The sequence below is a fragment of the Anomaloglossus baeobatrachus genome, chromosome 1 (assembly GCF_048569485.1).
Source record: "Anomaloglossus baeobatrachus isolate aAnoBae1 chromosome 1, aAnoBae1.hap1, whole genome shotgun sequence".
Classification (NCBI taxonomy): domain Eukaryota; kingdom Metazoa; phylum Chordata; class Amphibia; order Anura; family Aromobatidae; genus Anomaloglossus; species Anomaloglossus baeobatrachus.
In genome coordinates this window covers 941,083,755-941,106,007 of record NC_134353.1, presented here as the reverse complement: position 1 = coordinate 941,106,007, position 22,253 = coordinate 941,083,755, and the positions used below count along the sequence as shown (strand labels likewise).

General features: G+C 52.1%; 1 protein-coding gene across 3 annotated transcripts in view; it reads right to left on the bottom strand.

The window, feature by feature from the left end:
- Nucleotides 1-22,253, bottom strand: part of NIPBL (NIPBL cohesin loading factor) — a 400,749-nt gene that overhangs the window by 121,653 nt on the left and 256,843 nt on the right. For all 3 annotated transcript variants that reach the window (XM_075328597.1, XM_075328583.1, XM_075328589.1), the window contains exon 29: nt 20,904-21,050. In XM_075328597.1, coding sequence (XP_075184712.1) covers nt 20,904-21,050 — 147 coding nt within the window. The remainder of the gene's footprint in view (nt 1-20,903; nt 21,051-22,253) is intronic.

The following is a 22,253-nucleotide window of genomic DNA, read 5'->3' as shown; positions in this document are numbered from 1 at the left end:
TGCGCCCACAATCGGGATTTGCAGCGTTTTGGGCGCAGAGTGTTTTCCCTGCGTCCATAACGCTGCATTGTGCAGTAGAAGCACAGTGGAAGGATTTTTAGAAATCCCATGCCCAATGTGCTTGCCCAATGTGCTTCTTTTCTCCGCCACATAAACTGACCTGTGGCGCAGCTTCCCGAGCCTCAGCATGTCAATTTATGCTGCGGAGATGAGTGTTCTCTGCAGGTAGCATAGAGCTCCACAGCGGCCTGAACCCAAATCGTGGGCATGGGCAGCTGCGTTCTCCCGTGGACAACACTCACATCTCTGCAGGAGGCTGACACTGTGTACTAGACGCCGTGTCGCTGGCTCATGGCCACATAGCCTAAAAGTGAGACATTGGTTGCTACAGCAACATTTTTGTGAAGTACCTGTGGATTCAAAATGCTTATTATACTCCTGAATAAAATCCAGTTTCCAAAATGGGGTCACTTGTGGGGGTTTCTAATGTATAGGTACCCAAGGGGCCCTGCAAATGTGACATGGTGCCCGCAATTTATTTCAACTTTTCCAGAATTCAAATGGTGCTGCTTCCATTCCAAGCCCTCCCATTTATCCAAACAGAGGTTTTTGGCCACATGTGGGGTATCCCTGTGCTCATAAGACATTGGATAACAACCTGTTGGGTCCACGGTTTGTTGTTGTCTCTTGAAAAAGTGAGAAATTTGATGCTGAAGCAACATTTTTGTGAAAAAAATGAAAATTTTCAATATGGCAACCTAAGCTTATCAAATTCTGTGAAGTATTCGTGGATTCATACTGCTCACTATACACCTAGATAAAAGCCTTGAGGTGTCTTGTTTCCAGAATGGAGTCACTTGTGGGGGACCTCCACTGTTTAGGCACCTCAGGGGCTCTCCAAATGCAACCTGGCGTCCGCTATTGATTCCAGCCAATTTTGCAGTCAAATGGCACTCCTTCCCTTCCGAGCCCTGCCATGCGCCCAAACAGTTGATTTCCACCACATATAAGGTATCGCCAAACTCAGGAGAAATTGCACAATAAATGTTATGCTGAATTTTTTCCTTTTACTCTTGTAAAAAAAAAAAGCTACCTGGTTGAAATAACAATTTTGTGGTAAAATTTTTTTTTTTTTTTTCATGGCTCAACGTTATAAAGAAGGGAATTTTGTTTACTTACCGTAAATTCCTTTTCTTCTAGCTCCAATTGGGAGACCCAGACAATTGGGTGTATAGCTACTGCCTCCGGAGGCCGCACAAAGTACTACACTTAAAAGTGTAAGGCCCCTCCCCTTCTGGCTATACACCCCCCCGTGGGAGCACGGGTCCCTCAGTTTTAGTGCAAAAGCAAGAAGGAGGAAAGCCAATAACTGTTTCAAAAACAAATTCAATCCGATAGACAATATCGGAGAACACAACTTATCAACATGTGCACCCGAAAAACAAATACCCTAAGAAAAAACAGTGCGGGTGCTGGGTCTCCCAATTGGAGCTAGAAGAAAAGGAATTTACGGTAAGTAAACAAAATTCCCTTCTTTTTCGCTCCTAATTGGGAGACCCAGACAATTGGGACGTCCAAAAGCAGTCCCTGGGTGGGTAAAAGAATACCTCATGATAGGGCTGTCAAGCAGCCCTTTCTTACAGGTGGGCCACCGCCGCCTGAAGGACTTGTCTACCTAGGCTGGCATCCGCCGAAGCGTAGGTATGCACCTGATAATGCTTGGTAAAAGTGTGCAGACTCGACCAGGTAGCCGCCTGGCACACCTGCTGAGCCGTAGCCTGATGCCGTAATGCCCAGGACGCACCCACGGCTCTGGTAGAATGGGCCTTCAGTCCAGATGGAATCGGAAGCCCAGCAGAACGGTAGGTGTGAAGAATTGGTTCCTTGATCCACCGCGCAAGGGTGGATTTGGAAGCTTGCGACCCTTTATGCTGACCAGCGACCAGGATAAAGAGTGCATCCGAACGGCGCATAGGCGCCGTGCGGGAAATGTAGATCCTGAGTGCTCTCACCAGGTCCAACAGATGCAAACCCTTTTCAAATTGGTGAACTGGATGCGGACACAAAGATGGTAAAGTGATATCCTGATTGAGATGAAAGGAAGATACCACCTTGGGAAGAAACTCTGGAATTGGACGCAGAACTACCTTATCTTGGTGAAACACCAGGAAGGGAGATTTGCAAGATAACGCCGCCAGCTCTGACACTCTCCGAAGAGACGTGACCGCCACTAGAAAAGCCACTTTCTGTGAAAGCCGAGAAAAAGAAATCTCCTTCATAGGCTCGAAAGGCGGCTTCTGGAGAGCAATTAGAACCTTGTTCAGATCCCAGGGTTCCAACGGCCGCTTGTAAGGGGGAACGATATGACAAACCCCTTGCAGGAACGTGCGTACCTTAGGAAGTCGCGCTAGGCGTTTCTGAAAAAGAAGGGAATTTTGTTTACTTACCGTAAATTCCTTTTCTTCTAGCTCCAATTGGGAGACCCAGACAGTGGGTGTATAGCTACTGCCCTCTGGAGGCCGCACAAAGAACTACACTTAAAAGTGTAAGGCCCCTCCCCTTCTGGCTATACACCCTCCCGTAGGAGTACAGATTCCTCAGTTTTAGTACCAAAGCAAGAAGGAGGAAAGCCAATAACAGTTTCAAAAACAAATTCAATCCGATAACACGATCGGAGAACTTAAGAAACAACATGAACAACATGTGCACCCGAAAAAACGAAACCCTAAGAACAAATAGGGCGGGTGCTGGGTCTCCCAATTGGAGCTAGAAGAAAAGGAATTTACGGTAAGTAAACAAAATTCCCTTCTTTTTCGCTCCTAATTGGGAGACCCAGACAGTGGGACGTCCAAAAGCAGTCCCTGGGTGGGTAAAAAGTTACCACATGAACGGGCTGTCAGACAGCCTCTTCCTACAGGTGGGCCACCGCCGCCTGAAGGACCTGTCTACCTAGGCTGGCATCTGCCGAAGCGTAGGTATGCACTTGATAGTGTTTGGTAAACGTGTGCAGACTCGACCAGGTAGCCGCTTGGCACACTTGCTGAGCCGTAGCCTGATGCCGCAATGCCCAGGACGCACCCACGGCTCTGGTAGAATGGGCCTTCAGTCCAGATGGAATCGGAAGCCCAGCAGAACGGTATGTGTGAAGAATTGGTTCCTTGATCCACCGCGCCAGGGTGGATTTGGAAGCTTGCGATCCCTTATGCTGACCAGCGACTAGGACAAAGAGCGCATCAGAACGGCGTAGAGCCGCCGTGCGAGAAATGTAAATCCTGAGTGCTCTCACCAGGTCCAACAGATGTAAACTCTTTTCAAATTGGTGAACTGGATGCGGACACAAAGATGGCAAAGTGATATCCTGATTGAGATGAAAGGAAGAAACCACCTTGGGAGAAAACTCTGGAATTGGACGCAGTACTACCTTGTCTTGGTGAAACACCAGGAAGGGAGATTTGCAAGATAACGCCGCTAGCTCGGACACTCTTCGAAGAGACGTGACCGCCAAAAGAAAAACTACCTTTTGTGAAAGCCGAGAAAGGGGAACCTCTTTCAAAGGCTCGAAAGGCGGCTTCTGGAGAGCAATGAGAACCTTGTTCAGATCCCAGGGTTCCAATGGCCGTCTGTAAGGAGGAACGATATGACAAACTCCTTGGAGAAACGTGCGTACTTTAGAAAGCCGTGCCAAGCGCTTCTGAAAGAATACGGATAGCGCGGAGACTTGACCCTTAAGAGAGCTAAGCGACAAACCTTTTTCCAACCCAGACTGCAGGAAGGAAAGAAAAATTGGCAATGCAAATGGCCAGGGAGAAAACCCTTGAGCCAAGCACCACGCTAAGAATATCTTCCACGTTCTGTGATAGATCTTAGCTGAGGATGGTTTTCTAGCCTGTCTCATTGTGGCAACAACCTCCTGAGATAAACCTGAGGCCGCTAGGATCCAGGACTCAATGGCCACACAGTCAGGTTCAGGGCCGCAGAATTCAGATGGAAAAACGGCCCTTGAGACAGCAAATCTGGACGGTCTGGTAGTGTCCACGGTTGGCCTACCGTGAGATGCCACAGATCCGGGTACCACGACCTTCTTGGCCAATCTGGAGCGACGAGTATGGCTCGATGGCAGTCGGACCTGATTTTCCGGAGAACTCTGGGTAACAATGCTAGAGGTGGGAACACATAGGGGAGTCGGAATTGCGACCAATCCTGAACCAAGGCGTCTGCCGCCAGTGCTCGGTGATCGTGAGACCGTGCCATGAAAACTGGGACCTTGTTGTTGTGCCGTGACGCCATCAGATCGACGTCCGGCGTCCCCCAGCGGCAACAGATCTGCTGAAACACGTCCGGGTGAAGGGACCATTCTCCTGCGTCCATGCCCTGGCGACTGAGAAAGTCTGCTTCCCAGTTTTCCACGCCTGGGATGTGAACTGCGGATATGGTGGACGCTCTGCTTTCCACCCACGTCAAAATCCGTTGGACTTCTTGAAAAGCTTGGCGACTGCGTGTTCCCCCTTGGTGGTTGATGTACGCCACCGCCGTGGAATTGTCCGACTGAATCCGAATCTGCTTGCCTTCCAGCCATTGTTGGAAGGCTCGCAGGGCAAGATAGATTGCTCTGATTTCCAGAACATTGATCTGCAGGGTGGACTCTTCCAGAGTCCACATCCCCTGAGCCCTGTGGTGGAGATACACCGCTCCCCACCCTGATAGGCTCGCATCCGTCGTGACCACTGCCCAGGACGGGGGAAGGAACGACTTTCCTTGTGACAATGAGGTGGGGAGAAGCCACCAACGCAGAGAGTCCTTGGCAGTCTGAGAGAGGGAGACAGTCCTGTCGAGGGACGTCGATTTCCCGTCCCATTGGCGTAGAATGTCCCATTGTAGAGGGCGCAGATGAAACTGCGCGAACTGGACTGCCTCCATTGCTGCTACCATCTTTCCTAGGAAATGCATGAGGCGCCTCAGTGAGTGCGACTGGCTCTGAAGGAGAGATTGCACTCCAGTCCGTAGCGAGCACTGCTTGTCCAGTGGAAGCTTCACTATCGCTGAGAGAGTATGAAACTCCATGCCAAGATAAGTCAGAGATTGGGTCGGGGTTAGATGAGACTTTGGAAAGTTGATAATCCACCCGAAACTCTGGAGAGTGTCTAGTGCCACCTTCAGACTGTGTTGGCATGCCTCTTGAGAGGGTGCCTTTATAAGCAGGTCGTCTAGATACGGGATGACCGAGTGACCCTGCGAGTGCAGAACAGCTACTACTGCTGCCATGACTTTGGTGAAGACCCGGGGGGCTGTTGCCAGACCGAAAGGTAACGCTACGAACTGCAGGTGTTCGTCGTGTATGACGAAGCGTAGGAAACGCTGATGCTCTGGTGCGATCGGCACGTGGAGATACGCATCTTTGATATCTATTGATGCTAGAAAATCTCCTTGAGACATTGAGGCTATGACGGAGCGTAGGGATTCCATCCGGAACCTCCTGACTTTTACGTGTCTGTTGAGCAACTTTAGATCCAGGACGGGCCGATGCGATCAGTCCTTTTTTGGGACCACAAACAGATTGGAGTAAAAACCGTGACCTTGTTCCTGAAGAGGGACGGAGGTCACCACTCCTTCCGCCTTTAGAGCGGCCACCGCCTGCAACAGAGCATCGGCTCGGTCTGGTGGTGGAGAAGTTCTGAAGAAACGAGTTGGCGGACGAGAACTGAACTCTATCCTGTACCCGTGAGACAGAATATCCCTCACCCAACGGTCTTTGACGTGTGACAGCCAGATGTCGCCAAAGTGGGAAAGCCTCCCACCGACCGCGGGTGTGGGAATCGGAGACCGCAAGTCAGGAGGACGCCGTCTTGGCAACGGTTCCTCCGGCTGTCCTTTTTGGGCGTGACTGAGACCTCCAAGAATCTGAGCGTCTCTGGTCTTTTTGAGTCTTTTTTGACGAGGCGAATTGGGACCTGCCCGGTCCTCGAAAGGACCGATAACCAGACTGACCCTTCCTCTGTTGGGGTCTGTTTTGTCTGTGTTGCGGTAAGGATGAGTCCTTACCCTTGGAGTGTTTGATGATTTCATCCAAACACTCTCCAAACAATCGGTCACGAGAAAAAGGCAAATTGGTTAAGCACTTCTTGGAATGAGAATCTGCTTTCCAATGTCTCAACCACAGGGCCCTACGCAAAACAACGGAGTTGGCTGACGCCACTGCCGTGCGGCTTGTAGCGTCAAGAACAGCATTAATCGCGTACGACGCGAATGCCGCCATTTGCGAGGTCAATGGTGCTACCTGCGGGGCAAATGCACGTGTGACGGAGTCAACTCGCGCAAGCCCGGCTGAGATAGCTTGGAGTGCCCATACGGCTGCAAAAGAAGGCGCTAATGACGCTCCAATCGCTTCATAGATGGATTTCAGCCAGAGCTCCATCTGCCTGTCAGTGGCATCTTTAAGTGCCGCTCCATCTTCAACTGCAACCAAGGATCTAGCTGCAAGCCTGGAAATTGGAGGATCCACTTTTGGACACTGGGTCCAACCCTTGACCACCTCAGGGGGAAAAGGATAGCGTGTATCTTTAAGCCGTTTAGGAAAACGCCTTTCAGGATAAGCGTGGGGTTTCTGGATTGCGTCTCTAAAGTCAGCGTGGTCCAGAAAAGTGCTTAAAGTACGCTTAGGGTATCTGAAATGGATTCTCTCGTGCTGCGAAGCTGACTCCTCCACAAGAGGAGCTGGTGGGGAAATATTTAACATCTTATTGATGTTAAATATAAGATCATTAACTATGGCGTCACCATCTGGTGTATCTAGATTGAGAGCGGTCCCAGGATCAGAATCCTGATCAGTTACGTCCGCCTCATCACCCATAGATTCATCTCGCTGGGATCCTGACCATTGAGATGAATGTGAAGGCCCGTCATAGCGAGCCCGCTTAGGCTGCCCGGGGCCATCGTCCGAGTCAGAGTCTTCACCCTGAGGTGTATATGCCCGTCCCGGAGCTTGGAGCTGAGGGGGACCAGGGGGCAATGATTGCACAGTGTCCGTGGCCTGAAGTACAGGCCTAGCTCGCAATGTGTCAAGAATTTGTGACATAGTGAGAGACATTCTGTCAGCAAAAGCTGCAAACTCAGTTCCTGTCACCTGGACAGCATTCACAGGTGGTACACCCTGGGTCACGTCCAGCAGAGGTCCCGACTGTGCAAGCGCCGCAGGGGCCGAGCACTGCACACAATGGGGGTCCGTGGAGCCTGCCGGTAGAAAAGTCCCACATGCGGTGCAGGAAGCATATAATGTCTGTGCCTTGGCACCCTTGCGTTTTACGGACGACATGCTGCTGGCTCTCTGCAATGTGAGAGAGTCTATAGCCAAAGGGCGACCAGCGCTATGCAATACAAAGTATTTGTAGAAACAAAATACTAAGAATACTACTGGCACAAGAGGGGGTGAGCCCTGAGGGCTGCTTACCGCCCGCTGAATAGCGGGTAAGAGGCTGCAGAATTCCTTGTCTGGGTCTCCCCGGCTCCCCTCTGCAGCTCAGCGTGTCAGCAGGAATGGCTGCCGGCGTCTGTGGAGAGGGGCGGTCCGTGGGAGTTCCCAAACAAAAGTGCGGGAAACAGTGTCCCCTCTGTGCCGATTGTGAGGGCTGGAGTATGTAAAAACGACTCCAGCCCTCGGCGCTGATGCACTGGCCAGCGTCCCGCCCCTCTCCTGACTGGCAGGTCTGGGGGCGGGAACGAACGGAAGCAGGCCGCAAAAGCCGGGGACTCGAGTTATCAGCGCGGCCGCCGTAAAAGCGCGGGCCGCGCTGAAGTCCCCGGCGCACCACAAGTGCCAGCCGCGCCGCAGTCCCAGCGGCCGGCGTGACCGATTCCTAGACGTGGCCAGCGTCCCGCCCCTCTCCTGACTGGCAGGTCCGGGGGCGGGAACGAACGGAAGCAGGCCGCAAAAGCCGGGGACTCGAGTTATCAGCGCGGCCGCCGTAAAAGCGCGGGCCGCGCTGAAGTCCCCGGCGCACCACAAGTGCCAGCCGCGCCGCAGTCCCAGCGGCCGGCGCGACCGATTCCTATAAGTGTGCCTGCTTCAGCGAAGCTGAATGAGGCCATGGCACAAGCGCCGTAGCGCTGATGTCCCCCGGCGCACTACAACACCCAGCATGCTGCGGTGTGAGCGCCAAATGCACGGGGACACAGAGTACCTTGAGGAAGCAGGGCCATGTCCCTGATGTACTCCGCTCCATCCAGCATCTTCTCCAGGGGCTGTAGATGGAGCACGGTCTCAGTGCCTGGAGACCAGTAAATCCCACTTCACCCAGAGCCCTGTAAAAAGGGATGGGGAAGGAATCAGCATGTGGGCTCCTGCCGCCGTACCCGCAATGGGTACCTCAACCTTACAAACACCTCCGACATACAGTGGGGTGAGAAGGGAGCATGCTGGGAGCCCTGTATGGGCCCTCTTTTCTTCCATCCGACATAGTCAGCAGCTGCTGCTGACTAAAAACAATGGAGCTATGCGTGCGTGTCTGACCTCCTTGCGCACAAAGCTAAAACTGAGGAATCTGTACTCCTACGGGAGGGTGTATAGCCAGAAGGGGAGGGGCCTTACACTTTTAAGTGTAGTTCTTTGTGCGGCCTCCAGAGGGCAGTAGCTATACACCCACTGTCTGGGTCTCCCAATTAGGAGCGAAAAAGAAATACGGATAGCGCGGAAACTTGACCTTTAAGGGAGCTAAGCGACAAACCTTTTTCCAACCCAGACTGCAGGAAGGAAAGAAAAATAGGCAATGCAAATGGCCAGGGAGAAACTCCCTGGGCAGAGCACCAAGATAGGAATATCTTCCACGTCCTGTGGTAGATCTTGGCGGAGGATGGTTTCCTAGCCTGTCTCATGGTGGCAACAACTTCATGAGATAAACCTGAGGTCCCTAGGATCCAGGACTCAATGGCCACACAGTCAGGTTCAGGGCCGCGGAATTCAGATGGAAAGAAGGGAATTTTGTTACTTACCGTAAATTCCTTTTCTTCTAGCTCCTATTGGGAGACCCAGACGATTGGGGTGTATAGCACTGCCCTCCGGAGGCCACACAAAGCATTACACTAAAAAGTGTAAGGCCCCTCCCCTTCTGGCTATACACCCCCAGTGGGATCACTGGCTCACCAGTTTTAGTGCAAAAGCAAGAAGGAGGAAAGCCAATAACTGGTTTAAACAAATTCACTCCGAAGTAACATCGGAGAACTGAAAACCATTCAACATGAACAACATGTGTACCCGAAAAACCACCAAAAATCCCGAAGGACAACAGGGCGGGTGCTGGGTCTCCCAATAGGAGCTAGAAGAAAAGGAATTTACGGTAAGTAACAAAATTCCCTTCTTCTTCGGCGCTCCATTGGGAGACCCAGACGATTGGGACGTCCAAAAGCTGTCCCTGGGTGGGTAAAGAAATACCTCATGTTAGAGCTGCAAAGACAGCCCTCCCCTACGGGGAGGCAACTGCCGCCTGCAGGACTCTTCTACCTAGGCTGGCGTCCGCCGAAGCATAGGTATGCACCTGATAATGTTAGGTGAAAGTGTGCAGACTCGACCAGGTAGCTGCCTGGCACACCTGTTGAGCCGTAGCCTGGTGTCGTAATGCCCAGGACGCACCCACGGCTCTGGTAGAATGGGCCTTCAGCCCTGATGGAACCGGAAGCCCAGCAGAACGGTAGGCTTCAAGAATCGGTTCTTTGATCCATCGAGCCAGGGTGGCTTTGGAAGCCTGCGACCCTTTGCGCTTACCAGCGACAAGGACAAAGAGTGCATCCGAGCGGCGCAGGGGCGCCGTGCGGGAAATGTAGATTCTGAGTGCTCTCCCCAGATCCAACAAATGTAGATCCTTTTCATACCGATGCACTGCATGCGGATAAAAGGAAGGCAAGGAGATATCCTGATTAAGGTGAAAAGAGGACACCACCTTAGGGAGAAACTCCTGAATGGGACGCAGCACTACCTTGTCCTGGTGGAACACCAGGAAAGGAGCTTTGCATGACAGCGCTGCTAGTTCAGACACTCTCCGAAGAGACGTGACCGCTACCAGAAAGGCCCCTTTCTGTGAGAGTCGAGAAAGTGACACATCCCTCAGGGGCTCGAAAGGCGGCTTCTGGAGAGCAACAAGGACCTTGTTTAGATCCCACGGATCTAACGGCCTCCTGTACGGAGGTACGATATGACACACCCCCTGCAGGAACGTGCGCACCTGAGAAAGTCGCGCTAGACGCTTCTGAAAAAACACGGATAGTGCCGAGACTTGCCCTTTAAGGGAGCCGAGCGACAAGCCCTTTTCCAACCCAGATTGCAGGAAGGAAAGAAAGACAGGTAACGCGAATGGCCAGGGGGATACTCCTTGTGCAGAGCACCAGGATAAGAAAAATTTCCACGTTCTGTGGTAGATCTTAGCAGAAGTGGACTTCCTAGCCTGCCTCATGGTGGCCACGACCCCTTGGGGTAATCATGAAGACGCTAGGATCCAGGACTCAATGGCCACACAGTCAGGTTCAGGGCCGCAGAATTCCGATGGAAAAACGGCCCTTGGGACAGTAAGTCTGGACGGTCTGGTAGTGCCCACGGTTGGCCGACCGTGAGATGCCACAGATCCGGATACCACGCCCTCCTCGGCCAGTCTGGGGCGACGAGTATGACGCGGCCGCAATCGGATCTGATCTTGCGTAACACTCTGGGCCAGAGTGCCAGAGGTGGAAACACATAAGGGAGCCCGGAACTGCGACCAATCTTGCACTAAGGCGTCTGCCGCCAGAGCTCTTTGATCGCGAGACCGCGCTATGAAGGTCGGGACCTTGTTGTCGTGCCGAGACGCCATTAGGTCGACGTCCGGCACCCCTCAGCGGCTGCAGATTTCCTGAAAACTTGTCCGGGTGAAGGGACCATTCCCCTGCGTCCATGCCCTGGCGACTGAGGAAGTCTGCTTTCCAGTTTTCTACGCCCGGGATGTGAACTGCTGATATGGTGGATGCTCTTTCCTCCACCCACATCAGAATCCGCCTGATTTCCTGGAAGGCTTGCCGACTGCGTGTCCCTCCTTGGTGGTAGATGTATGCCACCGCTGTGGAGTTGTCCGACTGAATTCGGATGTGTGTGCTTTCCAGCCACGGCTGGAAGGCTTGCAGGGCAAGATACACTGCCCAGATTTCCAGCACATTGATTTGAAGGATGGACTCCTCTGAGGAGAGTCCTTGACCGTCTGAGAAGGGGGACGTTTCTTCTAGGGACGTCGACTTCCCATCCCATTGGCAAAGAATGCCACATTGGAGTGGACGCAGATGAAACTGCGCGAAATTGACTGCCTCTGCATGAGGCGTGTTAAGGAGTGTGACTGGCCGTGAAGGAGAGACTGCACCCCCATCTGTAGTGAACGCTGTTTGTCCAGCGGAAGCTTCACTATCGCTGAGGGAGCGTGACACTCCGTGCCCAGATATGTCAGCGATTGGGTCGGTGTCAGATTTAACCTTGAGAAGTTGATGATCCACCCGAAACTCTGGAGAGTCTCCAGCGCTACGCTCAGGCTGTGTTGGCATGCCTCTTGAGAGGATGCCTTGACAAGTCGACCGTCCAAGGAAGGATCACCGAGTGACCCTGAGAGTGCAGGACTGCTCCCACTGCTGCCCTGAACATGTTCAAACTCCGTAGGGCTGTCGCCAGACCGAAGGGCAGGGTTACGAACTGAAGATGCTCGTCTTGAATAACGAAACGTAGCAAACGTTGGTGCTCTGGAGCGATCGGCACGTGGAGATAAGCATCCTGATGTCTATTGATGCTAGGAAATCTCCTTGAGACATTGAGGCAATGACGGAGCGGAGGGATGCCCTCCGGAACCGCCTGGCCTTCACGTGCTTGTTGAGCAGTTTTAGGTCCCCCACAATCAGATTGGAGGAAAAACTGTGTCTTGTTCCTGAAGAGGAACCGGAATTACCACTCATTCTGCCTGCAGAAGAGCATCGGCTCGGTGGGTAGGTGGGGAAGTTCTGAAGAATCGAGCCGGAGGCCGAGAACAGAACTCTATCCTGTACACGTGAGACACGATGTCTCTCACCCACCGGTCTGTGACCTGTGGCAGCTAAATGTCGCCAAAGCGGGAGAGTCTGCCACCAACCGCGGATGCGGAGAGAGAGAGCTTAAAGTCATGAGGAGACCGCCTTGGAAGCGGTTCCTCTGGCTGCCTTCCTTGGGCGTGATTGAGCCCGCCTGGAATCTGAGCCCCTCTGAGCCTTTTGAGCCCTTTTGGACTAGGACAATTTGGACCTGCCCGAGCCTGGGAAGGACCGAAACCTCGACTGTCTCTCTCGGACAGCATTAATAGGGTAATTCGCAATGCAGACATTGCGAGGATAAGGACACTACCTGCGGCACAGATGTACCTGTGCACAAGACCAGCTGCGCAAGACCAGCTGACATAGCTTAGAGTGCCCATACGGCTGCGAATGCCGGAGCAACAGACACGCCGATAGCTTCATAGACAGATTTCAACCAGAGGTCCATCTGTCTGTCAATGGCATCTTTAAGTGAAGTCCCATCTCCACTGCAACTATGGATCTAGCCGCAAGCCTGGAGATTGGGGGATCCACCTTTGGACCCTGGGTCCAGCGCCTGACCACGTCAGGGGGAAAGGGATAACATGTATCCTTAATACATTTGGAGAAACGCTTATCTGGTAAGCGTGGTGATCCTGAACTGCTTCTCTGAAGTCAGCGTGGCCAGAAAAGTACTCAATGTACGCTTGAGATACTGAAATGGGATTTCTCCTGCTGGGAAGCTGACTCCTCCACTGAAGGAGCTGGGGGAGAGATATCCAACATGCCATTGCTGGACGCTGTAAGATCATTCCGCATGGCGTCACCATCCGGTGTATCCGGATTGAGAGCGGTGTCAGGATCAAAGTCCTGATCAGCTACGTCTGCCTCATCATACAGAGAGTCCTCTGCTGTGACCCTGACTAGTGATGAGGCCGAGTGCCGCCCCCAGCGAGCTCGCTTAGGCTGTCTGGGACCGTCGTCCGTGTTGGACTGCAAGTCACAAGCCGAAACTGCAACACCGTCCCTGTCCATGGACAGGATTCACAGGTGGTTCCTTTGGCCACCTCTAGTAGAGACCCCGGCTGACCAAGTGCTACAGAGGAGCATTGCACACAACGGGGGCCAGTGGAACTTGTCGGTGGAACAGTATCATATGCAGTAAAAACAGCATAGAAAGCCTGTGTTGCTTTTTTGCTGCTGTAGTCTAGCCATCTAGGAGCATATAGCCGAGAATAGCGACCGTACAGTGCAATGTATAGCATACAAGCATAAGTACAAATGAACACTGCAGCACATGCAATACAAGCAGCCTAGAAAAACTGTGCCTTAGCACCTTTGCTTTTTTGCTGCTGTAGTCTAGCCATTCTAGGAGAATATAGCCAAGAATAGCGACCGTACAGTGCAATGTATAGCATACAAGCATAAGTACAAATGAACACTTCAGCACATGCAATACAAGCAGCATAGAAAGCCTGTGCCTTAGCACCTTTGCTTTTTTGCTGCTGTAGTCTAGCCATTCTAGGAGAATAAAGCCAAGAATAGCGACCGTACAGTGCAATGTATAGCATACAAGCATAAGTACAAATGAACACTTCAGCACATGCAATACAAGCAGCATAGAAAGCCTGTGCCTTAGCACCCCTGCTTTTTGCTGCTGTTGTCTCGCCATCTAAGAGGGCATATAGCCAAAAATAGCGACCTACAGTGCAGTGTAAGCTAAAATACAAATGGACACAGCGGTATTTAGTGGGGTCAGCACTTCAGGTGCTGCTTACCGCCCGCCTATAGGCGGGTGTGTGGTCGCCAGAGTCCTGTGGCTGGTTGCCCAGAGCTTGACTCCGTTCTCCAGCTCGGACTGCAGGAATGGCTGCCGGCGTCCTTCTCCAGCTCGTGTGACGAGGGGCGGGCCGTGGGCGTGCCCAAGGCAAGAGCGGGAAACCGGCGTCCCACTGTGTCCAGTGAAGGGGGCTGGAGAATGCAAAGCAGACTCCAGCCCTCGGCGCTGACTTTCTGTACAGCGTCCCGCCTCTCCCCTGACTGGCAGGGCTGGGGGCGGGAACGAAACGGAAACTAGGCCGCAAAGCCGGGGACTCGAGTAATAAGCGCGGCCGTCCTATGTGCACGGCCAGCGCGGAGTCCCCGGCGCACCACAAGTCCCAGCCGCGCCACAGTGTAAAAACACCCAGCAGCGGCCCGGCGCGGCAGTTCCCAATACATAAATTCACACAGCAAAGCTGCCGTGAATAATAGCACGAGCGCTCCGCGCTGTTGTCCCCGGCGCACTAGCACTCCCAGCAATGCTGGTGTGCGTGTGCGCGATGTGTACGGGGACACAGAGTACCTTAATGTAGCAGGGCCCTGTCCCTGACGATACTCAGCTCCATATCCAGCAGGTTCTCTGGGTCTGTGGATGGAGCCCGGTCTCAGTGCCTGGAGACCTGTAAGATCCCACTTCCTCAGAGCCCCTCAGGGGGATGGGGAAGGAAAACAGCATGTGGGCTCCAGCCTCCGTACCCGCAATGGGTACCTCAACCTTAACAAACACCCGACAAAAGTGGGGTGAGAAGGGAGCATGCTGGGGGCCCTAGTATGGGCCCTCTTTTCTTCCATCCGACATAGTCAGCAGCTGCTGCTGACTAAACAGTGGAGCTATGCGTGGATGTCTGACCTCCTTCGCACAAAGCAGAAAACTGGTGAGCCAGTGATCCCACTGGGGGTGTATAGCCAGAAGGGGAGGGGCCTTACACTTTTTAGTGTAATGCTTTGTGTGGCCTCCGGAGGGCAGTGCTATACACCCCAATCGTCTGGGTCTCCCAATGGAGCGCCGAAGAAAACGGCCCTTGAGACAGCAAGTCTGGACGGTCTGGTAGCGCCCACGGTTGGCCTACTGTGAGATGCCACAGATCCGGGTACCACGACCTCCTTGGCCAGTCTGGAGCGACGAGAATAGCGCGGCGGCAGTCGGACCTGATCTTGCGGAGCACTCTGGGCAATAATGCCAGAGGTGGGAACACATAAGGTAGCTGGAACTGCGACCAATCTTGAACTAAGGCGTCTGCCGCCAGAGCTCGGTGATCGTGAGACCGTGCCATGAAAACCGGGACCTTGTTGTTGTGCCGTGACGCCATCAGGTCGACGTCCGGCATCCCCCAGCGGCGACAGATCTCCTGAAACACGTCCGGGTGGAGGGACCATTCTCCTGCGTCCATGCCCTGGCGACTTAGAAAGTCTGCTTCCCAGTTTTCCACGCCTGGGATGTGAACTGCGGATATGGTGGATGCTGTGTCTTCCACCCACGTCAGAATCCGCCGGACTTCCTGGAAGGCTTGCCGACTGCGTGTTCCCCCTTGGTGGTTGATGTACGCCACCGCTGTGGAATTGTCCGACTGAATCCGGATCTGCTTGCCTGCCAGCCACTGTTGGAAGGCTCGCAGGGCAAGAAAAATTGCTCTGATTTCCAGAACATTGATCTGAAGGGTGGACTCTTTCTGAGTCCACGTACCCTGAGCCCTGTGGTGAAGAAACACTGCTCCCCACCCGGATAGGCTCGCATCTGTCGTGACCACCGCCCAGGATGGGGGTAGAAACGACCTTCCTTTTGACAATGAGGTGGGAAGAAGCCACCACCGGAGAGAGTCCTTGGCTGTCTGAGAGAGGGAGACATCCCTGTCGAGGGACGTCGACTTCCCGTCCCATTGGCGGAGAATGTCCCATTGTAGAGGGCGCAGATGAAACTGCGCGAAAGGGACTGCTTCCATTGCTGCCACCATTTTCCCTAGGAAATGCATGAGGCGCCTCAAGGAGTGCGACTGGCTCTGAAGAAGAGATTGCACCCCTGTCTGCAGCGAGCACTGCTTGTCCAGTGGAAGTTTCACTATCGCTGAGAGAGTATGAAACTCCATGCCAAGATATGTTAGTGATTGGGTCGGGGTTAGATTTGACTTTGAAAAGTTGACAATCCACCCGAACCTCTGGAGAGTCTTCAGTGCCACGTTCAGACTGTGTTGGCATGCCTCTTGAGAGGGTGCCTTTATCAGCAGATCGTCCAGATACGGGATCACAGAGTGACCCTGCGAGTGCAGGACTGCTACTACTGCTGCCATGACCTTGGTGAAGACCCGAGGGGCTGTTGCCAGCCCGAAAGGAAGCGCTACGAACTGCAGGTGTTCGCTTCCTATAACGAAGCGTAGAAAACGCTGATGCTCTGGCGCAATCGGTACGTGGAGATAAGCATCTTTGATGTCTATTGATGCTAGGAAATCTCCTTGAGACATTGAGGCGATGACGGAGCGTAGAGATTCCATCCGGAACCTCCTGGTTTTTACGTGTTTGTTGAGCAACTTTAGATCCAGGACGGGACGAAACGACCCGTCCTTCTTTGGCACCACAAACAAATTGGAGTAAAAACCGTGACCTTGTTCCTGAAGAGGAACGGAAGTCACCACTCCTTCCGCCTTTAGAGCGGCCACCGCCTGCAGCAGAGCATCGGCCCGGTCGGGCGGTGGAGAAGTTCTGAAGAAACGAGTTGGAGGACGAGAGCTGAACTCTATCCTGTACCCGTGAGACAGAATGTCCCTCACCCAACGGTCTTTGACCTGTGACAGCCAAATGTCGCCAAAGCGGGAGAGCCTGCCACCGACCGAGGATGCGGAGAGAGGAGGCTGAGAGTCATGAGGAAGCCGTCTTGGTAACGGTTCTTCCTGCTGTCTTTTTTGGGCGTGATTGAGTCCGCCAAGAATCTGAGCCTCTCTGATCCTTTTGAGTCCTTTTGGACGAGGAGAATTGGGACCTGCCTGAGCCTCGAAAGGACCGAAAACCAGACTGACCCCTCCTTTGTTGGGGTTTGTTTTGTCTGTGTTGAGGTAAGGATGAATCCTTACCCTTGGAGTGTTTAATGATTTCATCCAAACGCTCACCAAACAATCGGTCACGAGAAAAAGGCAAACTGGTTAAGCACTTCTTGGAAGCAGAATCTGCCTTCCATTCTCTCAACCATAGGGCTCTGCGTAAAACCACGGAGTTGGCTGACGCCACCGCCGTACGGCTCGTAGAGTCTAGGACAGCATTAATCGCGTAAGACGCGAATGCAGACATTTGAGAGGTCAATGGTGCCACCTGCGGAGCAGATGTACGTGTGACTGAGTCGACTTGCGTAAGCCAAGCTGAAATAGCTTGGAGTGCCCATACGGCTGCGAATGCTGGCGCCAACGACGCTCCAATAGCTTCATAGATGGATTTCAACCAGAGCTCCATCTGTCTATCAGTGGCATCTTTAAGTGCCGCTCCATCTTCTACTGCAACTAAGGATCTAGCTGCGAGCCTGGAGATTGGAGGATCCACCTTGGGACACTGTGTCCAGCCCTTGACCACGTCAGGGGGGAAAGGATAGCGTGTATCTTTAAGCCGTTTGGAAAACCGCTTATCAGGATAAGCGTGGTGTTTCTGGATTGCGTCTCTAAAGTCAGCGTGGTCCAGAAAAGAGCTTAATTTACGCTTGGGATATCTGAAATGGAATTTCTCATGCTGTGAAGCTGACTCCTCCGCAGGAGGAGCTGGCGGAGAAATATCTAACATCTTATTGATGGACGCTATAAGATCATTCACTATGGCGTCACCATCCGGTGTATCCAGAGTGAGAGCGGTCCCAGGATCAGAATCCTGGTCAGTTACATCCGCCTCATCACACAGAGAGTCGTCCCGCTGGGATCCTGACCAGTGAGACGAAGTTGAGGGCCCCTCATAGCGAGCCCGTTTAGGGTGTCTGGGACTGTCGTCCGAGTCAGAGACGTCACCCTGGGGTGCGTGTGACCCCCCCGGAGCCCGGAAGTGTTCCAGCTGAGGGGGACCAGGGAGCAATGATTCAACAGTGTCCGTGGTCTGAGTCACTGGTCTAGACTGCAATGTTTCAAGAATTTTAGACATAGTCATAGACAATCTGTCAGCAAAAGCTGCAAACTCCGTTCCGGTCACCTGGACAGCATTCACAGGTGGTACACCCTGGGTCACGTCTAGCAGAGGCCCCGGCTGTGCAAGTGTCACAGGGGCCGAGCACTGCACACAATGGGGGTCAGTGGAACCTGCCGGTAGAGCAGCCCCACATGCGGTACAGGCAGCATATAACGTCTGTGCCTTGGCACCCTTGCGTTTTGCGGACGACATGCTGTTGCCTCCTTGTAATCTAGGAGGGTATATAGCCGAGAACACCAGCGACCGTACAGTGTCAGTATTTGCAAACACAAAATACCAGGTACACAAAACGGCACAAGTGGGGGAGAGCCCTTGAGGGCTGCTTACCGCCCGCTGAACAGCGGGTATGAGGCCGTAGAATCCCGTGTCTGGGTCTCCCCGTCTCCCCTCTGCAGCTCAGCGTGCAGGCAGGAATGGCTGCCGGCGTCCTGTGAAGAGGGGCGGACCGTGGGCGTGCCACAGACAAAAGTGCGGGAAACTGCGTCCCCCTGTGCCTAGTGTGAGGGCTGGAGTATGTAAAAAAGACTCCAGCCCTCAGTGCTGATGCTCTGTACAGCGTCCCGCCCTCCTCCTGACTGGCAGGTGCGGAGGCGGGCACGAGACGAACTAGGCCGCAAAAGCCGGGGACTGTAGTAATAAGCGCGGCCGAGATATATGCATGGCCAGCGCGGAAGTCCCCGGCGCACCACAAGTCCCAGCCGTGTCACAGTGCAACTGACCCCAGCGGCCGGCGCGACCGTTCGCCCTGGTCTACCCACTCAGCCGAGCTGTAGTGAGGAAATGGCACAAGCGCAGCAGCGCTGATGTCCCCGGCGCACTAACACACCCAGCAATGCTGCGGTGTGCGCGCGTATGCACGGGGACACAGAGTACCAGGGCCATGTCCCTGACGATACTCAGCTCCATATCCAGCGGCTTCTCCAGGGGCTGTGGATGGAGCACGGTCTCCTGTGCCTGGAGACCGGTAAAGTCCCACTTCACCCAGAGCCCTAATGGGGGTGGGGAAGGAATCAGCATGTGGGCTCCAGCCTCCGTACCCACAATGGGTACCTCAACCTTAACAAACACCGCCGACAGAAAGTGGGGTGAGAAGGGAGCATGCTGGGGGCCCTGTATGGGCCCTCTTTTCTTCCATCCGACATAGTCAGCAGCTGCTGCTGACTAAACAGTGGAGCTATGCGTGCGTGTCTGACCTCCTTCGCACAAAGCAAAAACTGAGGGACCCGTGCTCCCACGGGGGGGTGTATAGCCAGAAGGGGAGGGGCCTTACACTTTTAAGTGTAGTACTTTGTGCGGCCTCCGGAGGCAGTAGCTATACACCCAATTGTCTGGGTCTCCCAATTAGGAGCGAAAAAGAAATTCTGTGAAGCACCTGGGGGTTCAGGGTACTCACCAAACATCTAGATAAATTCCTTGAGGGGCCTAGTTTCCAAAATGGGGTCACTTGTGTGGGGTTTCTGCTGTTTAGGTACCTTAGGGGTCCTCCAAATGTGACATGGTGCCCGCAATCTTTTTCAGCCAAATTTCCTTTCCAAAATTCAAATATTGCTCCTTTCGTTCCAAGCCCTCCCATTTGTCCAAACAAAGGTTTCAGACCACATGTGAGGTATCACCGCGCTCATAAAAAAGTGGTTAACAAACCTTGAGGTCAAATTTTTGGAATTACCTCTTGAAAAAGTGAGAAAATTGATGCTAAAGCAACATTTTTGAGAAAATTATTAAAATTTTCAATATGACAACGTAACGTTAACAAAATCTGTGAAGTACCTGTGGATCTAAAATGCTCACTATACCCCTAGATAGAAGCCTTGAGGGGTCTAGTTTCCAAAATGGTGTCACTTGTGAGGGGTTTCTTCTGTTTAGGTACCTTAGCGGACCTGTAAATGCAACATGGTGCTCGCAATCTATTTCAGCCAAATTTGCTTTCCAAAATTCAAATATTGCTCCTTCTGTTCCGAGCCCTCCCATTTGTCCAAACAGAGGTTTCTGACCACATGTGGGGTATCGGCGCACTCATAAGAAAGTGGGGAACAAGTTTTGGGGTCCATTTTGTTGTGTTAGTTCTTCTAAAAGTGAATAAATTTGGGTTAGAGCAACATTTTTAGGTAAAATTTAATTTTTGCTTTTTTTCATTCCACATTGCTTTTGTTCATGTGAAGCACCTGAAGGGTTAATAAACTTCTTGAATGTGGTTTTGAGTACTTTGGGGGGTGCAGTTTTTATAATGGTGTCACTTTTGGGTATTTTCTGTCATCTAGGCCTATTGAAGTCACTTCAAATGTGATGTGGTCCCTAAAAATATGGTTTTGTAAATTTTGATGTAAAAATGAGAAATCGCTGATAAACTTTGAACCCCTCTAACTTCCTAACAAAAAAAAATTTTGTTTCCAAAATTGTGCTGATGTAAAGTAGACATGTGGGAAATGTTATTTATTAACTATTTTGTGTCACAGAAATCTCTGGTTTAACGGTATAAAAATTCAAAAGTTGAAAATTGCTAAATTTTCAAAATTTTTGCCAATATTCAATTTTTTTCTTCAATAAACGCAAAAAATATTGTCCTAAATTTGGTACTAACATGAAGTCCAATATGTGACGAAAAAACACTCTCAGAATCACCGGGATCCGTTGAAGCGTTCCAGAGTTATAACCTCATGAAGTGACACTGGTCAGAATTGCAAAATTTGGTCTGGTCATTAAGGTGAAAATTAGCTCCGTCACTAAGGGGTTAAAACCGGGGAAGACGGCGATCGGTGAGTATATGAAGACACACAGTACAAGAAAAAAAAAAAAGAAGATTGAAAGCTTTTGGGAATGAGCCTAATTTAGCTATTGTAGGACAGTTCAAGACAAACAGGTGCCTCAATGAAATTTTACGTGCACTCGCTGACACATACCAGTATCCTCTCTACAAGCATTTCATAATACTGCTCAGCGAGCTGAGGTCTGCAGAGCACAAAACGTCCCAGTAACTCCACGGCTGCTTCTCGCACGCTGGTGGAATTATCCATCAGCCTCCCGTGAACTCCTCGCTGCATATCCAACTGGAATAAAAAAAAAATAAAAAAATTACCGATATAATATATATATATATATATACAAAGAAGGGAATTTTGTTTACTTACCGTAAATTCCTTTTCTTCTAGCTCCAATTGGGAGACCCAGACAATTAGGTGTATAGCTTCTGCCTCCGGAGGCCACACAAAGTATTACACTTAAAAGTGTAAAGCCCCTCCCCTTCTGCCTATACACCCCCCCGTGCATCACGGGCTCCTCAGTTTTGGTGCAAAAGCAGGAAGGAGGAAAACTAATAAATTGGTCTAAAGTAAATTCAATCCGAAGGAAGTTCGGAGAACTGAAAACCATTCAACATGAACAACATGTGTACACAAAGAACAACAGCCCGAAGGGAACAGGGGCGGGTGCTGGGTCTCCCAATTGGAGCTAGAAGAAAAGGAATTTACGGTAAGTAAACAAAATTCCCTTCTTCTTTGTCGCTCCATTGGGAGACCCAGACAATTGGGACGTCCAAAAGCAGTCCCTGGGTGGGTAAACCAATACCTCGTAATAGAGCCATAAAAAACGGCCCCTTCCTACAGGTGGGCAACCGCCGCCTGCAGGACTCGCCTACCTAGGCTGGCATCTGCCGAAGCATAGGTATGCACCTGATAGTGTTTCGTGAAAGTGTGCAGGCTCGACCAGGTAGTCGCCTGACACACCTGCTGAGCCGTAGCCTGGTGCCGCAAAGCCCAGGACGCACCCACGGCTCTGGTAGAATGGGCCTTCAGCCCTGAGGGAATCGGAAGCCAAGAAGAACGGTAGGCTTCGAGAATTGGTTCCTTGATCCACCGAGCCAGGGTTGACTTGGAAGCCTGTGACCCTTTACGCTGGCCAGCGACAAGGACAAAGAGTGCATCCGAGCGGCGCAGGGGCACCGTACGAGAAATGTAGATTCTGAGTGCTCTCACCAGATCTAACAAGTGCAAATCCTTTTCACATTGGTGAACTGGATGAGGACAAAAAGAAGGTAAAGAGATATCCTGATTGAGATGAAAGGGGGATACCACCTTCGGGAGAAATTCCGGAACCGGCCGCAGAACCACCTTGTCCTGATGAAACACCAGGAAAGGGGCTTTGCATGACAGCGCTGCTAGCTCAGACACTCTCCGAAGTGATGTGACTGCTACTAGGAAGACCACTTTCTGCGAAAGGCGTGAAAGAGAAATATCCTTCATTGGCTCGAACGG